At 38.1% G+C, this 18,065-nt stretch overlaps 1 protein-coding gene across 4 annotated transcripts in view; it reads right to left on the reverse strand.

The window, feature by feature from the left end:
- pde4d (phosphodiesterase 4D, cAMP-specific) overlaps positions 1–18,065 on the reverse strand; it is a 190,699-nt gene that overhangs the window by 38,935 nt on the left and 133,699 nt on the right. Inside the window, exon 1 of one of the 4 annotated variants that reach the window (XM_055039687.1) lies at positions 10,507–11,527. The exons of the other annotated variants lie outside the window; for them this stretch is intronic. Within the exon in view, the coding sequence (XP_054895662.1) occupies positions 10,507–10,595 (89 nt within the window). The 5' untranslated portion in view covers positions 10,596–11,527. Of the gene's footprint in view, positions 1–10,506; positions 11,528–18,065 lie in introns of those variants that run through there. 4 annotated transcript variants of the gene reach the window in all.

Below are 18,065 nucleotides of genomic sequence, written 5' to 3' on the forward strand. Positions count from 1 at the left end.
TCAGATCCACAGAAGAAATAACAAAACCAGCTTGACAATTTTATTTTTGATAATCCAGTGTTATGTGTGATCATTATTCAGAAACAAAACCCAACGGGCTGCAATTTATAGTCCCTCTAGCGAGGCACCTCAGTACAGAATGTACTCGAAAGGCAATGTTCTGGAATACAAAAGCAAATCCCCCCACAGACTTGAGGATTTGCGTCCCCAGGTTCAACACGGCGTCCAGGGGCCAAAAGAAGAAAAACATCTCTCCTTGCTGGCGGGTAACTGCTGTTAATGTGTAAGCAGGAGGGTGTTGATATCCCACAGCCATTTTAACGTTTAAACAGTGGTACACCAACAGAAGTCACACACACCACCAACTCTGAAAGCATAAGGCTTCATAATCTACTTTAATGACATTTTGTGGTTTTATAATCTGGAACAGTTTAACTCTTCCCAATCCCATGTCTGCTTGCTTCTCTAATGGCACAACAGAGTGAATGAAATCATATTAAAATTTAATAGAAGATTGAAGAAATACCTCTGATTACTTAAAAGCCAAATGCCAGGAATATTTGTCAGAAATTCCACTTTTCAAAATCAGTTTATTGGATTCTGGCAAGCCAACTTTTTTTTTTTTTTTTTTAAATCACCTTTATGTATTGGCTATGTGTTTCTGTATTTATCATATTTTCTGATCAAACTGACAGATTATAAACTTGAAATAATATATTTAAATAAATATTTAAAGAGTAAATTTTGGGAAAATTAGAAACTTGTGAAAGCAGGAAACACAATCGTGGACTTGAGCATTTTGCCTGAGAGGCTTTTCCATCGCACAAATGCACACGTAGTTGCAGCTCAAGTGCACCTCAAGCACATGGTGAAGTTAATAGGTTTAAGTTGGCAGCGGCCCCTGTGATGTCAGAGTAATCCTTCATTAAACTGTGATGACATCATTGGGCTGCTCGGCGTGTGAAACCTGCATATGGCCACATATTTACAGGCTGTGTGCAGGGGGGGATGCCCTACCACCTTGCACAAAGAATGCCCTGAACATGTAATCCAGATTAGGCTGTTCTTCAAAACACATGCAGAGTACCAGTGTCACAGCAATTTTACGAAATATTCTGGGATCTGATATGCAATTTAATAAGTACGACTCTGCAGTTGTGTTAACAGCTGTACCCCCTTCAGTGAGGAGGCAAATGGAATGGGTCGATTTGATATTTGTCCACCTTAAGTAATAAGAATGTGAGCTAAAAGTAACAGTGAAGATTCCAGTTATACATTCATATTTAATAGATTAGGATAATATTAAAATGTTGCTGCATTTCAATGAGTGTAACATTCTACCGATTAATTACAGAGACTGGTGTATTCAATGCTTTCAAATGGCTTTCCAAAAAAAACAACATTTGACATGAGAAGATAAAACAGAGGAACAGGCAAAAGCGGCTGGAGAGAAGGAAGTCTGGGTCTTTGCTTAGGCTGCAGCCCACGACCCATCCTGGGGTGAGAGTGGATGGATGGATGGACAGATTGACAGAGTAAATCGTGTGTCCTCACAGGAACGGATATTTTATTATGTTGAATGGGTTTGTAAGCACTGAAAAGGACCTGAAATTTGGCCAGTTATACTACCTAAAACTATCTCAACTTTTACACTGTGAGGCAGGGAGCGTTATTCTGAATGAGGCTACAATCATCAGCGAGTACTGTTTCTATGCCAGAGTGCACATAGTTTGAAACAGTATTTTGGTATGTGGACAACATCAAACTGACATCAACAAGCTCAGGGTTTTCTGACAGAAAATTGCATCAGATGATAAAATTGACCCATTACAGAATGATCTTCATCAGAAAAAATTAGAGGTTGCCTCGACTGAAAACATGTTACCGTCTAAATAATGCTCCAACATTACAAAAAATAAGAAGGCATGTTCCCCTTCTTACTGAGGGACATCCCTGTGACACTCAATAAGAAGCTTGCATGAGATTCAGCAGGGTTAATCACATTTTGCATGGCCAGAAAAAAAATACTGCAGATGTTGTCAAAGTCTATTAAAACCCTGTGACAGTGTTCATTTTGGTAATGTTTAGTAAAGCCTAATGTGACAAACTAGACTGAGACTACTTGGGTAGCTGGAATATTTAATATATTCCATGCACACTTGTAATATAATCATTTTAGTTATGTCATATCCATTATTTGCATTATGCTGGAGGGATTTAGTATAATGTGAAGGCACACAGAAAAACTGAGCAACATTGAGAACCAATCAGCTGTTATGTTTTCAACCCAATGCCGTTCAATTTTGGAGAACAAAAAGCTGAAAAAAATGCTAAAATACTGCAAAAATAAAACATGTACTTATATCTGTATGTTCATCTAGTTCAAATAATAAATGCAGTTGTTCAGTGTCCATCCATCCATATTATGTAGCACACAACACCAAGCGATGTGAGAGTCTCTCCTACTGTATTGGACAGGGAATCACAATTATGATCAGTCAAGTAAAGTCACAACGATAAAGAAAATTATGCAAGCTAAAAATTGACCATAAAAAGATCAAATCTACAGCACTTAAATGGAATGAACCAATGATCAGCGGAATCAGCTAAATTCAAAGTCAAACCATCCAATTTTGTGTATGAGCATAAGCTGGAGTTACAAGCTAGCAAAAGTCCATAATATTTCTAAATCCGGTGAAGTATGTGTGTGTAAGTGAGGGGACACCCTCTACAAGCCTAAGCCTTTTAAATCTTTTTCTGTGCCTCCTCGTACATGCTGTCGTCATCATGGCAATCCTAATCCCCACCTTCGTCAAAAGCAATTCCCTCATGAAAATGCACAGTGTCATGCCAGTGTTTTTGTTCTTATAAGAGATAATTCCCCTTACATTTGTGATGCTTTGGGCTTCATCTCTGAAACTTGCATCACAAGAGAGGTGGCAGAACAAAGAAGAAAACAGCTGAACAAATACGTGTTGAATCAGTCGATTTCTTGAAGTCAACAACTGTTTAGAAATTGTCATTTAATGGGCGTTGCTGTTCAAGCTTGAGGCTTCTAAAATAAAAAATAAAAAAATCAAAGCAGGTCCAGCCTCTCTATTTCACCGTCTTACAAAAAGCAGGGAGTGACACAGACACCCGTCATACAAAGTTTATCTTAATGAAAACCCCAGGGCCTAGGCCTTTACACTGCTTTAAAAAAGAACAAAAAAAAAATCTTTTCATTTCTTTACAACTGAAAAAAAAACATCTAACCATAGGAAACTGCTTGGTTTTATACAAGGAACCTGAAACCATCTGGGCTCGAGACAAATGGGGACGGACAGTACAGACAGTGCTGGTCCGTAAGGATATCTCATGGCTTCTTTTGATTTTCCATCAGCACACTTAAATGTCAGGAAAATTTGATCCCTTTTTAGTCAGATAACAAACGAAGTGTTGTTTTTAACCAATAAATATAGGTTAACAAGAACATAAAAATATGTTACAGGTAAAATACATTTTGCCAGGGATATTTCTAACACAAAAGGGGAGTCACGTAATAATATTTCTCAATTAATGCAGTGGTGTATGTTTGGTTTAGCACTATGCTGTCACTGGACACTGACTTTAAGACAGTTTGTGATTAATGAAACATTTAATCTGTCAAAAAATAAATTTGAAAAGGAAGCATTTTGATTTTGTCGTGGGACATTAAGCTCACCTTTTTGCAATGAAAACACAATCCATGTACTCATCACACTTGGACTGGATTGTTGTACACTAATTACAAATTTTGAAACAATGTATTGTGATGCTTTTATGGTATTTCCATCCATGCATTATCTACACCACTTATCCTACTGTTGCCTTTCAATCATCCTGAATGAGTCTGCCCATTTTGAGGCATTATTCACTGGATGGATATTTTCTCTTTCTGAGAGATGATTGATGTGAAAATCCCAATAAAGGTGCCATGTTTAAAGTGGCTTAAATCCCATTTCTTCCCATTTTGAAAATCAGCTCTAAAGTCATCTTTACCACATTTGTCTAAATGTGTTGCTGCCCTTTACTGATTCATTCAATATTTGCATTAACAAGCAAACGTACAAGTTTACCAAAGAAGGTGCCAAGGAAGTGTATATAACATTCAAGTTTTTAACTTTCTCCTCTAATTAACAGCAACATTTGTAACACCTACTTTCGATTTATACCAAGCTATCAGACGAACCACCAGCTAACCCCCCATCCTCCAGCGTCTGGTGTCCACAATGTGTTCTTATTGATCTGTCCATCTTGTTGCCTCCCTCCTGCAGATAAGACCATGATTGAATACCCTGTCCAGCAGCTGCTTTGCAGACAGAGAGAGTGGCAAGTAAGGGGACTAAAATTGGAATGAAATTGGTATTTAAAATGATCCCAAAGCCCCCTAGGGGTCTTTGTCTGGAACTGAAGCCCTTGTGTCCATTTCATATGCACTCCAGTGAGGCAGTTATGTAACTATAGTGCCATATAGTTATGCCCATTAGCACCACTCATACTGCTATAGCACATTCAACTGATGTCTTAGTGTTTTGTGTTTATTAATTATGATAAGTGAAAACAGAGTGGCTGTAAGAATTAAAGTGCGCTCCTGAGTGAATTCAGAGGAAACAACCTATGCACTTTCCTTTAATTTCAAGCAAAATAAGTAATGCAAAAGTAAATACTTCTAAATGCCAGCTGTATCACTTTGTTGATGACAAATATGCACAAAGGTCAGCTTATTTTATTCAGAGAGATGAATAAAATAATACGCTCAGTTATCTTCATAATCCAAATGCTGCGTGTGTTTGGACTACACTGGTCTGCCAAAGCTTGTTTTTGGCACACCGACCGAGGATAACAGAGAATGAGGACAATTCTCATTCTGCACGCTTGAGGTGCAGAACGAGCTCATCTGATAGGTCTCATGGAACACATGAGAAGTGACAAAGATGAAAAACAAGGGGAAATCTACTGTAGTGTAAATAGGTGGCACAAAAACACAATGTGAAATCCAAGAGAAGCAATGTGTGACACACAAATTGGATGATGAAGCAAGCAGAAGGCTGGGACAGAGAGGAAGGATAGGCATGCCAGTAATAACTGACTCACTACTCGTATGAATTAAAATATAAATAACACTGGACAAACAAAGAAATGACCATCAGTGGGAGTGCAGAACTAAGTGTGAAATGGTGAGCTGATTGTTTATTAGTTCAAAGCAGGGAATGAATCAAAGTCCAAAAGGAAAAAAAAAAGGTTACAAGAAGTGACATCAGCAGGGGCATACTTGTTATGCTTCAAGTATTTTCTAAATCAATTTAACACTGCAACACTGAGGAACACAAACCAACAGAAGCTTTCTTTGCCTTACTGCCTAAAATCTGACTGACTGAGGTTGAAATGCCATACAAATATTATTTTGAAAGGGTGGACACTTGACATGCTTTAATAATTAATTAGTGACAGACCCACTTATGTTGAAAAATAAAATAGAAAATTAAGATCCCCAACCTGTCAGTCAAAAATTGGGAGGTGGTCGTTAAGCTCTGACTCGAAATCAGCAGATCAAATATTGAAACATCTTTTTTCTTATTATTTACAAGATGCATCAAAACTAAAATCCCCCACAAGTTAGTGTATTAAACATATATATGTAAATATGCAAAATCTCAAAACTCAATTGTCAAAGGAATGTAGTTACTACAAGTTTTTCAGTCAGGTTTTGTTCCTGTAGTTTAATTGTTACTGTAATGTGCACGAGTACTTTCATTCATTGTGAACAAGAGCAAAGCAGCAGGACTAATGTGAGAAAACGAAGTGTTGAGAAAAGGAATGTGTGGAGAAAAAAAGGAGTGTTAGACTGTGTGGCCTTTTCAAGTGGGGTGAATTGCTAGCACCCTTAATAAGACTGCATAAGGCAGGCAGAATCTCCCCGGCACAGCAGGGTGGCAGAGATTGATGCTGGAAGTGAGCAGCAGACCTGTATTTCATTCCCACACATGCATACACTCTTGCTCATAGCTCACAGAGTGAAGGGAAAACGATGACAGATGAGTGCATCTCCCGAAAACCGACAGAAAGTCTCTGACGTCCCCAAACAGCACATTTTAGAATCTCTGCCTCAGTTACGACACAATGAGTCGGAGTGATGGAAAGCAACCGAAAACCCAGCTGAGGCTAACTCATCGGAGCTGGAATCAATGACAACACACCATGGGAGAAGCATCAAAGAAATGAGATAAAAAATCCATGCGTCTTGTTATCTAATAGATAAAATACATCTGAGGTAGCGACTGCCGGGGCCACCAGAAACAAAGAAGGATGAGGGAAAAATGAAGTAGAGAAAATAAAATCTGAAGTTCTTAAACACCTTGCATACAGCAAATTATCACATCGCAAACATCATGCTACAAGACTGTAGTAAATAGTAGAAGACGGGAAGAGAGAGGAATCGTGAAGCAGAGCATCTGCAATCTTTGTTCTAAATATAGCCTCTCCTTTTCCCTCTCCCTGCTCTCTGAGGCACTGGATTCACTTAAGTGGATTACTACACAGACTTTTCATCTCCTTTCTGGTTAGTGTTTAATGAAGTTTAGGCAATCATACATCTCAGTTTGTTCATTGCTCAGCTGGAGGCAACACCCAGTGTCAGAATGCGGGTTGAACTGTTACAACATAACTAAAAGCCAGTGTGCATCTGCATTATTCATGGAGACTGTAGTAACTCTGAATCTTTTTTTAATATTATTAAGCATCAGCCTTTCCATTTTCATCCTACTAATAACCAGCTGTAAATTTCTGTAGTGATGACATGAAATTAGTACATTAAAGAAGGTAACTGCTCCTGTGTCTGATGAAACCTGTAAACTAAATACTAGTTCTCTGTTCTAGGGGTGTAATGAGAGCTTGTAGAATGAAATTTTGCAAGACTTAAAACATCATAGATTTTATCTAAGAGGATTCAGTCTCACAAAGAGCTACTTAATTGATATCAACATGATTGTGTGCAATCTATTACTAGGAAACCATTTTATAAAGAGCTATGTTTGGAACTCTTATTTTGTAGTGAGAAAGGAAGTAGTACTGTGGTCTTGAAAGTATCTACAAGTAAAACGTTTCAATGGGCTGAATAATTTTTAGATGGAATCTAAAAATCTATCTCCGAATTTTGCTTGGCAGGATTTTAAATATTTTAGCGTATCAAATGTCAGACAAAGTACAAATGGTTTGACAATGGCAATGACAATACACTGAGTGGCGAATAGTTGGATGCTAATTAGGAGCTTCTTCTTTCTCCCAATAATCTCGATGGCAAATGGTACATTTTCTTAGTAATAAGAAATCAGATATTTCAAGTTGCCATATATAAATACAACAAAATGTCAGCATTTCTGTAAAGTCTGAATTCCAACAAGGAAAGTCGGTGGCCACAGAACAGCAACTGGTACAGAGTCTATGGCTGCTACACATGTAACTCTACATCAAGCCAGTAAACAGAGATTCTTTGAAATACAGTTTAGAATTGTTGAAAAAAAATGTATTAACAAAATTCATAGAAGGCTGCCTAGAAAACTACTGCAGATGCTGTAGCCAGAACAAACGTACAAAAATGAGAACAGATACTTGTCTTAGATTGGAGTGTAAAGCATTTGCTTGTTAGAAATCTTTAAATAACATTGGTTTTTCCCAAAATGGACCTTTTTCTTTCCATTTGGCATTCACATGCTCCAAACTAACCACCGTCCCCAAAGCCTGTTTGTTTGTGTACATGGGGAGCATAGAACAATGACCTGCAGTCTTCAAGTTCTCAGATGAAATCCAAAAGGGCTTGTATCATAGTTATTTTGTTCTGTTTTTAGAAGGTATTATGCTTTGTCTAATTTTACTCCCTAGTGAATGGTGGTTTTTGAAAATATCGTTTTAATTAAATTTGGCTCAAATTAGCCAGCAGTTTATATGCTGCTATCCCTACTAGCATGTAAACTACTAAGTTTACTTGCAGTTTATGTGCATGTAAACTGCATGCATATAAAAGAGCATTAGCAGTCCTTTTGCTGATGTAATGTTTTCATTTGTTTTAGGAGTCAATGTTAATAAATCTGAAGCTGTTACAAAGATTCTGTATTCATAGTAGAATGAAGGATCATGTTTATCTTTGTATTATTTTAGATTTTAAACAAGAGGTAACCAAATGTAAGTAAACTTTAAATCTTGAACTCGCATAAAAAATGTCTGCATCAGATATTGGGCATGTATAATGTATTTTAGTTAATCCACAATCCTTGTTCATTACATATGACAAAATATGAAAACAACCCAGTTGGGATCAGCTGACTCATGTGTTAATATTTTGATTTTGTTCTCTTCAATGTACTTGTTTTAAACTTTTAAGTGGCCTAAAAGATCAAATTTAGATAAAGTAAATTCAAAGCTGAGTGTAAAAATAACTACAATGCTCTACTGTTGTGAGGCTTGTTGAGACACAGAGTGGGCAACGTGTTTCAGAGACAACTGTTGTGGCCATCTGAACTTTACAGCCCCTGCAATAGTTTCTTTTTTTAGCCTTCAAAAGCTTTACCTTGCATATTTATGTGCAGAAGAGTGCATATACAAAAGCATTCTTTAAACTGAAATAAATTCTGTCTTACTGTAGTCCTTATGATCCCTTTCCTTTTAGTGCCGCACAGAACAACACAGGTCTGACAGAGAGTAAAGGATGGGTCCATTATCAAGGTGCAATGAATAATACAAGTCTTCCTGAGAGCTCCTTTTTTCACTTGCACACACAGATCTAAAAGGCACAAGGCTAATAGATTTGCTGTGTAGAAAAAATTATTTTCCAAAGTCTGAAGGAAAGTCTGAGAGCCCAATATTCAGTTTTTCAGACAAATGCTTGCATCTGAAATTTTTAACAGGACTGAATAGTTACTGCCAACTAGACTGAAAATAACTTGTAGTTATTTGCAGAACTCAGAATTCTTCTGAGTTAGAATTCTTCCAACTATATATTTTCCAGGCACATTTCATATAAGCATCAAGTAACTATGTTACTTTCAGTTGTATAAAAAAGTATGTATCAAACATAACTTAGAAGAAATTTGACTTTGAAATTTGGCATCTGTCTCTTTGAAAAGTTCCTACTCTTTCTGACTGTCATCACAACAGTGCTCCTCCATTAGGTTTGTGGGAGTAAGAGTTTGGGCACCTCTGAATTGCTGCAATGGGATAGTTAAGAATTCCTCAAACACATAAGGCCATATACTCCAGGCATGTTTCTGATGAGGAGACGTCATTATAACATAATGTGAAGCTCAAAAAAGTCGATTTCACATAATAAGCTCTCCCTCCTGTCAGGCCCCACCTCTGCTGACTGGTAACTACATCTTAGAGTTGTTATTGGTGACTTTAACCAATGGTTATACCTGCAAGAGCAAACCAGCATGTTGAAATAAAATAATTCCATGTTTATGAATTAAAAGTTTACTTGCACTCTGCTTCCATAATAAAAGGCCAGCTCTCTTTCTGTCTCTTTCTGTGTGCTGTGGTGGGTCTGGCTGGCCATGCTTATGCTTTCCACTCTCCTTACCATAGCTCTGAGCTGGAAAATTCAATAAACAATGCCGTATAAAATATTAAAGCCGCAATCTGCTCAGCTTGATGTAAACACTTCAATCCAATAACTGGCAAAACTGTATATGCCCTTCTCTGCAAGATGAACAGATGGCCCAACCAAATCAGGAAAGTAAATTTGCATCACATGGTGTACTTTAAGATGTGTCTGAGTCTAAGGAGAAACATAACAGGAAATTATGGCACAAGGCTTACGGACAGTAATAACAGGTAAAAGAAGTTTATACCAGTTAGGACAAAAAGCTGACAGCTGCGTGAGACAGGAACAGCATCGACTTGTTCAAGGAAATGACACATCGCTGAAAACCCTTTGTAAAAATTAAACTCACTGGAAAAACCATGTTAGGAATACAAACAATATCCACGTCCCAACATCCCCTCCATCTGACGTCACTGGCTGCTTTGCGTCCCGCCCAGTTTACAACACAGCTGAAAGACAGCTACTCCCAGTATATATGTACCAGCCTTAGGAAGAAAAACCAACGCAGGACAGTCAAAACAGTGTGAAAACACATGAACTAAATATCCTACTGCCGCCCCCGCTCCGTGACACCAGTGTGCTGTTGCATTACAACACCACGGTGTGCTTTTGCTTGCCATTTCTGAACTGCCTTTGAGTTTATGGATCAACGAGAACATTTAGTGTGGGGTGAAAATGACAGGAAATGTCTGGCCCATTTAACAATAAATTTTCTTGAATACATGTGAGCTGTGCTTGGGAAAAACATAAAAGGAAAACAGGGATAGGCAAGTCACGAGGAAGCGCTGTGCATACAATTAAAGCAAGAAGTCGCCATAGAGTCCTACAAAAAGTATTTTTTGTGGGACAAAAAGTATTTTTTTGTGGGACTCTTGTTGCTGTAAACTTACCATATCCACGAGTGTCGTCTAACAGGAAACTGACTGAGGTGCATCATGGACCTGTCACAGGGAACACCTGGAGACTGTCCCGGCTTCATTCCAGAGCTGTGTCAGGAATGCCCCGCACCCTTGGAGCCCTTCTTCTTCTATAAATTAAAGTCTCCTATCTATAGGTCCTGCACCATGCTATCTGCAGACCCCTAAACATGATATAGTGTTCCATAGTTGTGTGAAGTTCTCCTATGTGATGCATTCAGACCTGTCCTTGAGTACAGAACTTCTTGCTTCTTTTGTTTGGTCCCATCATTAGAATAAGTTCCTACTTGTCTCTCAAAAGGCAATCTTTTAAAAAATAATAATCAAGCACAGCAGAATCCATAAAAAAAGAGAGAAAAAAGCTGAAGTTGTAGTATGAAGACTTGAGCCTTGCATGAAGTCAGTTTCTCAGTGAAAGTGTCAGCGGTGCCAACAGGCAGGCGGCCACCCGGCAGGACCAACTAAGCTCTCCAGCCGCTGCTCTTTTTTCCGTGGGATTCTTCCTGCGAAGGCTTGGAAATTACTGTCCCACATCCACATGGTGAACTGGTTCAGGAACTCATTCTTAGCGTAAACATTCCTTTTCCTGAAAGCCAATGACGCCGGTTGGAGAAGGCAGCCACAGTCGCAGCAGCATGACAGAGCATGTTGCACACAGAGAGTCAGTCACACTCACAGGTTCGCTTTCACACTCTCAGCTCTGCCACCTCGCCACCCCTTCTCCTTTCTTTGTCTCTCTTGTTTGTCTCTGCCTGTCTGTTCTGCCCAGGGAGGAAATTCAGGAAGGAGGAAGGGAGTATAAAAAAAGAAAACAGTATAGCGTCTCTTCAGTTTCTCTCTTACTCTCTCTTGACTTGCTGCTGATCGTCTTTCTCTCCTTTCCTCCCTCCTCCCTCACGCTAGTGGGATGTCCTGACTCTGTAATAGGTGTGCCCGTTGTACTCAGTAAGCTAAACCTAATGATCCTCTTAAGGCTTCATTCAGAGGAACAGGTCTGCACAAACACAATTTGCATAAACAGAAGAGTGTATACGGTAACAAGAACACACTTTCCTGATCTTTCTTACAGCCTTCCTTTGTCATGACAACAACTTCTCCTGTTCATTATGTTAGTCTGTTTTGTTTTTATGACTCTGGGAAAAACTAGTCTGTCTCTGGCTTCTGCATGCCAGTCCATGAACCATGAAATTTTAAACCACACAACAATGCAAAAATGTATTTTTTATTTATTTATTTTTGTTCCAGTAAATGCATCCAAGTATAAAACATATAGTTGACGCATGTGTGACGAAAGCAAGCGGGGGTTTTATGAAGGCACGTTTGCTTCTCCAAACCAGTTAAACTGGATGCCTTTTTTCCTTGCAGCAACCTCATGGATAATTCTGGTTTTACACATGATGACTCTGCATATGTTGGAATCTGTTTTTGCATGTCGGACTTTGTACTTCTTTCTAAGAGTGTGTACAGAATGAGACTGGAATTGGCAAAGATGCTAAAAGTCGAGGTTGGAGTTACCACTCCCAGGTTGGGTCTGAGTTTTCTCATTGAAAGCCAAAGTTCCAGTCTTTGTGGTCTGAAAAACAGGATCCAGCGCTGCTTCTTGCACACATCCTGCCTAGCATACGCGTCACCAGCTTCTTAACTGCTGCCAAAATGTCCAGCCACCTCACCACCCTCTGTCTAAACTGGTACATTTCAGTTAAACCATCATGAGTGGTAGATATCAGGGCTGTGTGGTAACTTAAGACAGGCATGTGTCAGTTTGGGTGGGAGGTATGCAGTTAAGTCACTGAACTTCACACCTCAGGCAGAAGAAAATACAAGGTGAACAGAGTTCACTCATAAAACGAAACTCTTAACAAAACTGAGATCTTGATATCTGTTGCTGGTCTTATGTTTGCAATCAGGTCAGCCATACCAACAAGATGCAAAATGTTGATATGTGTGCATTTTTACAGTCACTGTCTTTTTCCTTTTCCTTTCACAACTATTACATGCCTCAAAGACGTTTCACTAGATGCACCTGTTTGGTATCAAGTTGGACCCCTTTACCTGCAGACATCCCTTAATTACTTGTGGTACAGGCTCAACATGTTCTCTGAAACATTCTTCCAAGATTTTGGTCTGTATTTACATAGAGTTTTGTAAGATGGAGTATTATTCTGCTGGAACTGTCAGAAAGGAAGGGCCGTGGTTGGCTGTGGTGGTTAAGTGAAGCTCAATTGGTACTAAGGGGCCTAACGTGTGCCAAAAAAAATCTCCTACACCATTATACCACATGTATCAATCTGAGCGATTATTATAAGGCAAGATGGTGATTCCTTACACATTGTTTAGTCCCAACCTTGAGCCTAACATCTGAATTATCAGACCAGGCTGCAGTTTTATTATCTGATATTGTCCAGTTTGTGTGAGCAGGATTATATTAGAGCCTCACTTTCCTGTTCTTAACTGACAGAGGTAGTCCTCAGTGTGGTAAACTACTGAGGACTACCTCAAAAACCATTGGTTTTTGGTTTATCCAAAAACCAATGGTTTTGGTTAAAGCATTGGTTAACTGCTTTAACCAATGATGAAAGGCAACACTGTTGCCTTTTCATCATCTCAAACTAGTTTAGTCATTCTCCTTGAATATCTGACATGGACATGCATTTACATGACCGCAACTCCCTCTTATACAGACCGTTCTCTGGAAACCCAATATGTGCTTGTGCATGAAAATCTGAGAAGAGCAGCAGTCTATAAAATATTCAGACCACCCTGTCTGGGAGGAACAACTATGCCACACGCAAAGTCATTAAAGTCATCTTTCCTTAGGATCTTGATCCTTGGCTCAAAATATAGGTTGTTCTGATTACATCAAGGGAAACTAACCACATCGAGTTCTGCGACTTGCCGAGTCTCTATTTGTGCTAACACGTGACCACAAATGGAGATCTAATAAAGTGGTCATTGATTCTGTATAGATCACTTTGTTCTGAGTTTTCCAAATCTGGCTGGATGTCCTTTATTGTTTGATGATGTTCATGACACAGTTTTCTTTCTGTCATGTGACCTACTTTGACAATTGCACTTCCAAATACAGCTACAGCTATGTGTAGCAAATGAAGCTACACATAGCATAACTCCAGTACTAGTTGTTATATGTTACAACCTTAAAAGCAAATGACTCAGCAGGAGAACAAATCTTCCTGGAAGTTTTATCTACACAAGATTAACTGGAGGTGAACAAACATGCACACAATAACTAAGCTCTTCAGGTAGGCTCTCTGGTTGTAAACATAGTTGACAAGAGGATGAGATGCAACTCAAATTGAGATAATATTCTAAGGAAACATTAAAAGATTAAAAATTAAATAAATAAATAAAAAAACTCGAATGAAGACTCAGACAAGGACTCTGCATCCACAGTGGCTCTCATCTTAATCAGCCATCTGATTAAAATGAGAGAGAATCTTTATCAGAACATCCCTTTAAAAATGTATCAAAAAAATTCTTCATTTGTTTCCTAGACCATGTTATTAAACCCATCTCACATACAAGCTGAGTATACACAGTATGTTTCAGTGCAAATGCATGTGCCAGTGTGTGGTATTGCATAACTGTTGTTGCCCCGTGTTCTGCTCAACACTTGTAAGCTGTCACGACTCATCCTGCAACCTGCGTGAGACCAGAGCATAGAGGAAAAAAGTCAACTGAGGGAAAATTTGAGCTTCCAAACAACAGGAATAAAGAAAGCAAGCGTCAGGGAGAAGCGGGAGAGATGGAGAGCGAAACAGTTGGAGGTTGTTCATAAGTCTTTTGAGCAAGATAAAAATCAGTAAAGACAAGGACGAGATGGAGGAGCGACAGTGTAGAAGCAGCAGAACAAGGAGGTGATTTATGAACAATAAAAGTAAATGCAGCTGTGACGGAAGGACACAGCAGCCTTGAAACAACAATATGTTCCCCAACACAGCTGACATCATAACTTATAGCAACAATAAAGTCCTAGAACAGCATTAACCTATCAACATCTGTGACCCCAGCTTGTAAGCACACAGTTTCCATCCAAAAAATATCACATCATACTCCAATCAGGGCAGTCTTTTCCATTACATTACCACTCTGTCTATGTAGCTGGGGCTCAGGGGGAGGGGGCCGGATTACACAGCGGCACAAGTATATATTGATTTCATGTGTACTGACATTTAGCAAAGTACTTTTCTTCATTTTCTGCAGATCGATTGTCCTGAGAACACAGGCTCAACACCCTCTGCAGAGATGGGTCCAGCTTAGCCCTGCAGCAATACCATGACAGCTGCAACTCCTGCTGCTTGCAAAACAAAAACATTATGTATGCAATGCTTTACATGACAAAAGCTCTGAAGGCACATAAAACTGGCAACACAAAATCGTTCCAGCTTCTATGAAAACTAATCACATTATCAAATTGCTGTTCATTAGCAGATTAACCAGAGAATAAATCAATCCCAACAAATGCACCTAGAATCTCAAGTCAATCCATTATTACATTGGAATAAAAATCTTACATATTTAGATAGTGAACAGCCAAGAAAGTCTCACAGACTGACAAAAAAACTAAACCTCATGCAATTATTCCCCTGAGGTAGGAAAACTGCCCATCAGTCAGCATGTTGCTGTGGAAATGCCTCGAGCCTGGTCCTCCTCCTTGCCATTCACAGATGGTAATGCAGTGGCATTTCAGCAAAAGGTTAACTCATTCCCTCCTTTTCAAATCAGATATTTGTAATTAGATTCCCACATCTAATAGGAACATGGCGGTTTCAAGGGCCATTCTGTAAAATGTGAAGAATGTTTAAGTAGAGAAAAAAAATTACTCACTCATTGAGTTGAGAGGTTTTTCTGACACTTTGATTTTAAAGTGGGCACAAAGACAGTGGAGGAGGGGATTAATTCATAAAAAAACTGGTACATTAAAGCTCAGTGTGAACTGCGCATGGTGTAGCAACAGAACATAAGCTGTGCACATTCAGACAGACATTGGAGAATCATAAATTAAATAAGTAATCATATACCCCATAAATATAACCTTTCACAACAGAGTGGCAAAAAGATTGTTACATTTTCTAAAGAAGGCTATAAGAATACCCCTTTTCAGTTTGTCGCCATAGATGGAGGAGACACAAAGCATGTGCAAAAATAGGTCTCAGATGAGACAACCTTGAACAATTTTGGTCAACATGCAAAATATGCCCTAAACATACCAGCAACCCTGCAATGAAATGGCTAAATAAAAGGAGACTCGTGTGTTAGAATGGACTAGATTTAAATTTTATTCAGAATTTGTAGTTATTGCGTGTGTTATGAAAATAATAGTCAAGGTGACAAAGCTTTCTAAATGTGCCCCGAATTTACAAGAGATTTACAGGTCAAAATTACAGCAAAGAAAAGATTGAGTGTTCAAATCAGATGTTAACTGTATGGGAAAAGAATGAGACAAAATCTGAAAGCGCAAAACCCATCATCGAGATAAGAGAACAAACCTTAAAAACACTTGATGCAAAAGTATGTGCCATGCTTTTTACATTGTCTATTGCCAAAAAGAATATCTTGCTATATGTATCTCATTTGCATTGCTTTTTTGATAAAAGAATGAGTAAGCTGCCATCTATTTACTTTACCACAGTAACAGTTAAAAAAAGAATTTTATATAAATATTTCCACACATCGATGTGTAAATTATGTAAGTTTAAGATTTTTTTTTAAATAAACAAGATGTAATACCACTGTGAATTTGAATGGAATATAAAAACTCCAAATCTTCCTTTTTCATTGTTCACAGCATAGAAAAAAAAGAAATTTGCAACCATTCATCAATCAGCTAGGCTGGATTATAGGCCACCATCTGTGCTTTATTGCATCATTAATACAAAGTTAAAAACCAGTACTCCAAATGGCGATGTCTGCTGTGAATGCAGGCATCGCCAAGGCAGTTTTTTCCCCCCTCAATGAAGGTACAGATGGGAATGTACAGAAATATCAGTGATCCATTACCACAGGCAACTTTCACTCTAACACCATCTGGTAACGGTGACTCTCACTAACAGTTGGAACGATCAGCTTCGTTCTTCTTTATGATACCTTAATTACCAGATTGATAGTTACAGGAATCATAACTTGTCCCCAAATAAGCTGACAATAGCAGGTGAAAACATATTGTCTGTTCTACACAAAATGTAGGTTGTTGAGTAACAATGCTCAAAATGTTAAAACCAAGATTAATGTATGACCTCTTAGAACTGTGTAGACATATTTTTCTCTTATCAGTTGGATTCATTTTTTTTTTTTTTTTTTGGTTGTTGCGAGGTCCATTGTGAATTCCTCAGGACGTTTTAGCACAATAGCCTTTAGGTAGGTATCTTTGGTATTCCACAGTTAGACGTCACAACTTCTAGAGACGCGGCTGAAAAATGTTTGCTATGTTTTAGGTAAAATATTAACATGATTAACTTATGGACCTTAAAAAATAATATGTGAAGCTATTTTATAATAACAAAAATTCCAAATTAAGTGGGTCAGGGATTTTAGTGTTAACTTCTGACTATTTTGGTGATTTTAGCTTATAGGAAAAGAAAACTTAAGTTTAAGTAATTATAATTTTTAAAAAAAATACTTATAATACAATGATGCATGCCTACATAAAATGGCATTTCCATGTACAATGCACAAAATATACTAAATTTCTGGATTTTGGAAAAAGGTTTTTCATTTGCATTATATATACACCTATAAAAGTCCTTTAGCTATTCAACCTCATTCTGTCATCCATTGCTCCTTTTGCTTATCACTTTATTTATGGAGTTGGTAAGAACATCATGAAAGCAAGTTTTCAAAACAGGACGTCATTATTTACAGGCAGCAATCGTTACTTCCTTAATTATTCCCAAAACTGACCTGACGGAGACAATCATTTGCCATTTTCCAGTTAAATACACTAATCAATGACACATTTCAGGAAACTCTTATGTAATGTCATGTTCAAACTGTACTAATGATAAAAGCCAACATTTAAATTCAATCAAGATATTCTTTATATGTCCCAAAGGGAGATTAAATATGATTATAACTCATTTTATGCACGCTTTTTCAAAGAGTTGTAACAGGCAAGGTGTAGGAAAGATGTGTTGTCATGGTCATGCCAAATTTAACAAAAATGATTTTTTAATTTTAGTCATTCTTCATGACTTTGCTGTACTGGTTTACTGTAAACGCGTCTCAAAATGTCAATCCATTTTGAGACGCGCTCAGTTTGCTTATCCCTTTCTGTATGGAGTTAGTAAAACCTTCCTGAGCATATGTTTTCAAAACAGTGACTGCAGACAGGAATTATTGCATTGCTGGTATTCCACAGTTTGACGTCACGACACTCAGAGGTGTGTTGACACGTGACACAGTAAAAAGCCACAAGCCGCAAAGTCTAACTTTTGAATTTTCATTGCTGAACAAAAACTATGCTTTAATGAGTTTTACAAGCGAAACAATAGAGAAGTGCTGCATCTTTTTTTTGT

This window comes from Poeciliopsis prolifica, unplaced genomic scaffold (assembly GCF_027474105.1).
Source record: "Poeciliopsis prolifica strain line A6 unplaced genomic scaffold, Auburn_PproV2 SCAFFOLD014, whole genome shotgun sequence".
Classification (NCBI taxonomy): domain Eukaryota; kingdom Metazoa; phylum Chordata; class Actinopteri; order Cyprinodontiformes; family Poeciliidae; genus Poeciliopsis; species Poeciliopsis prolifica.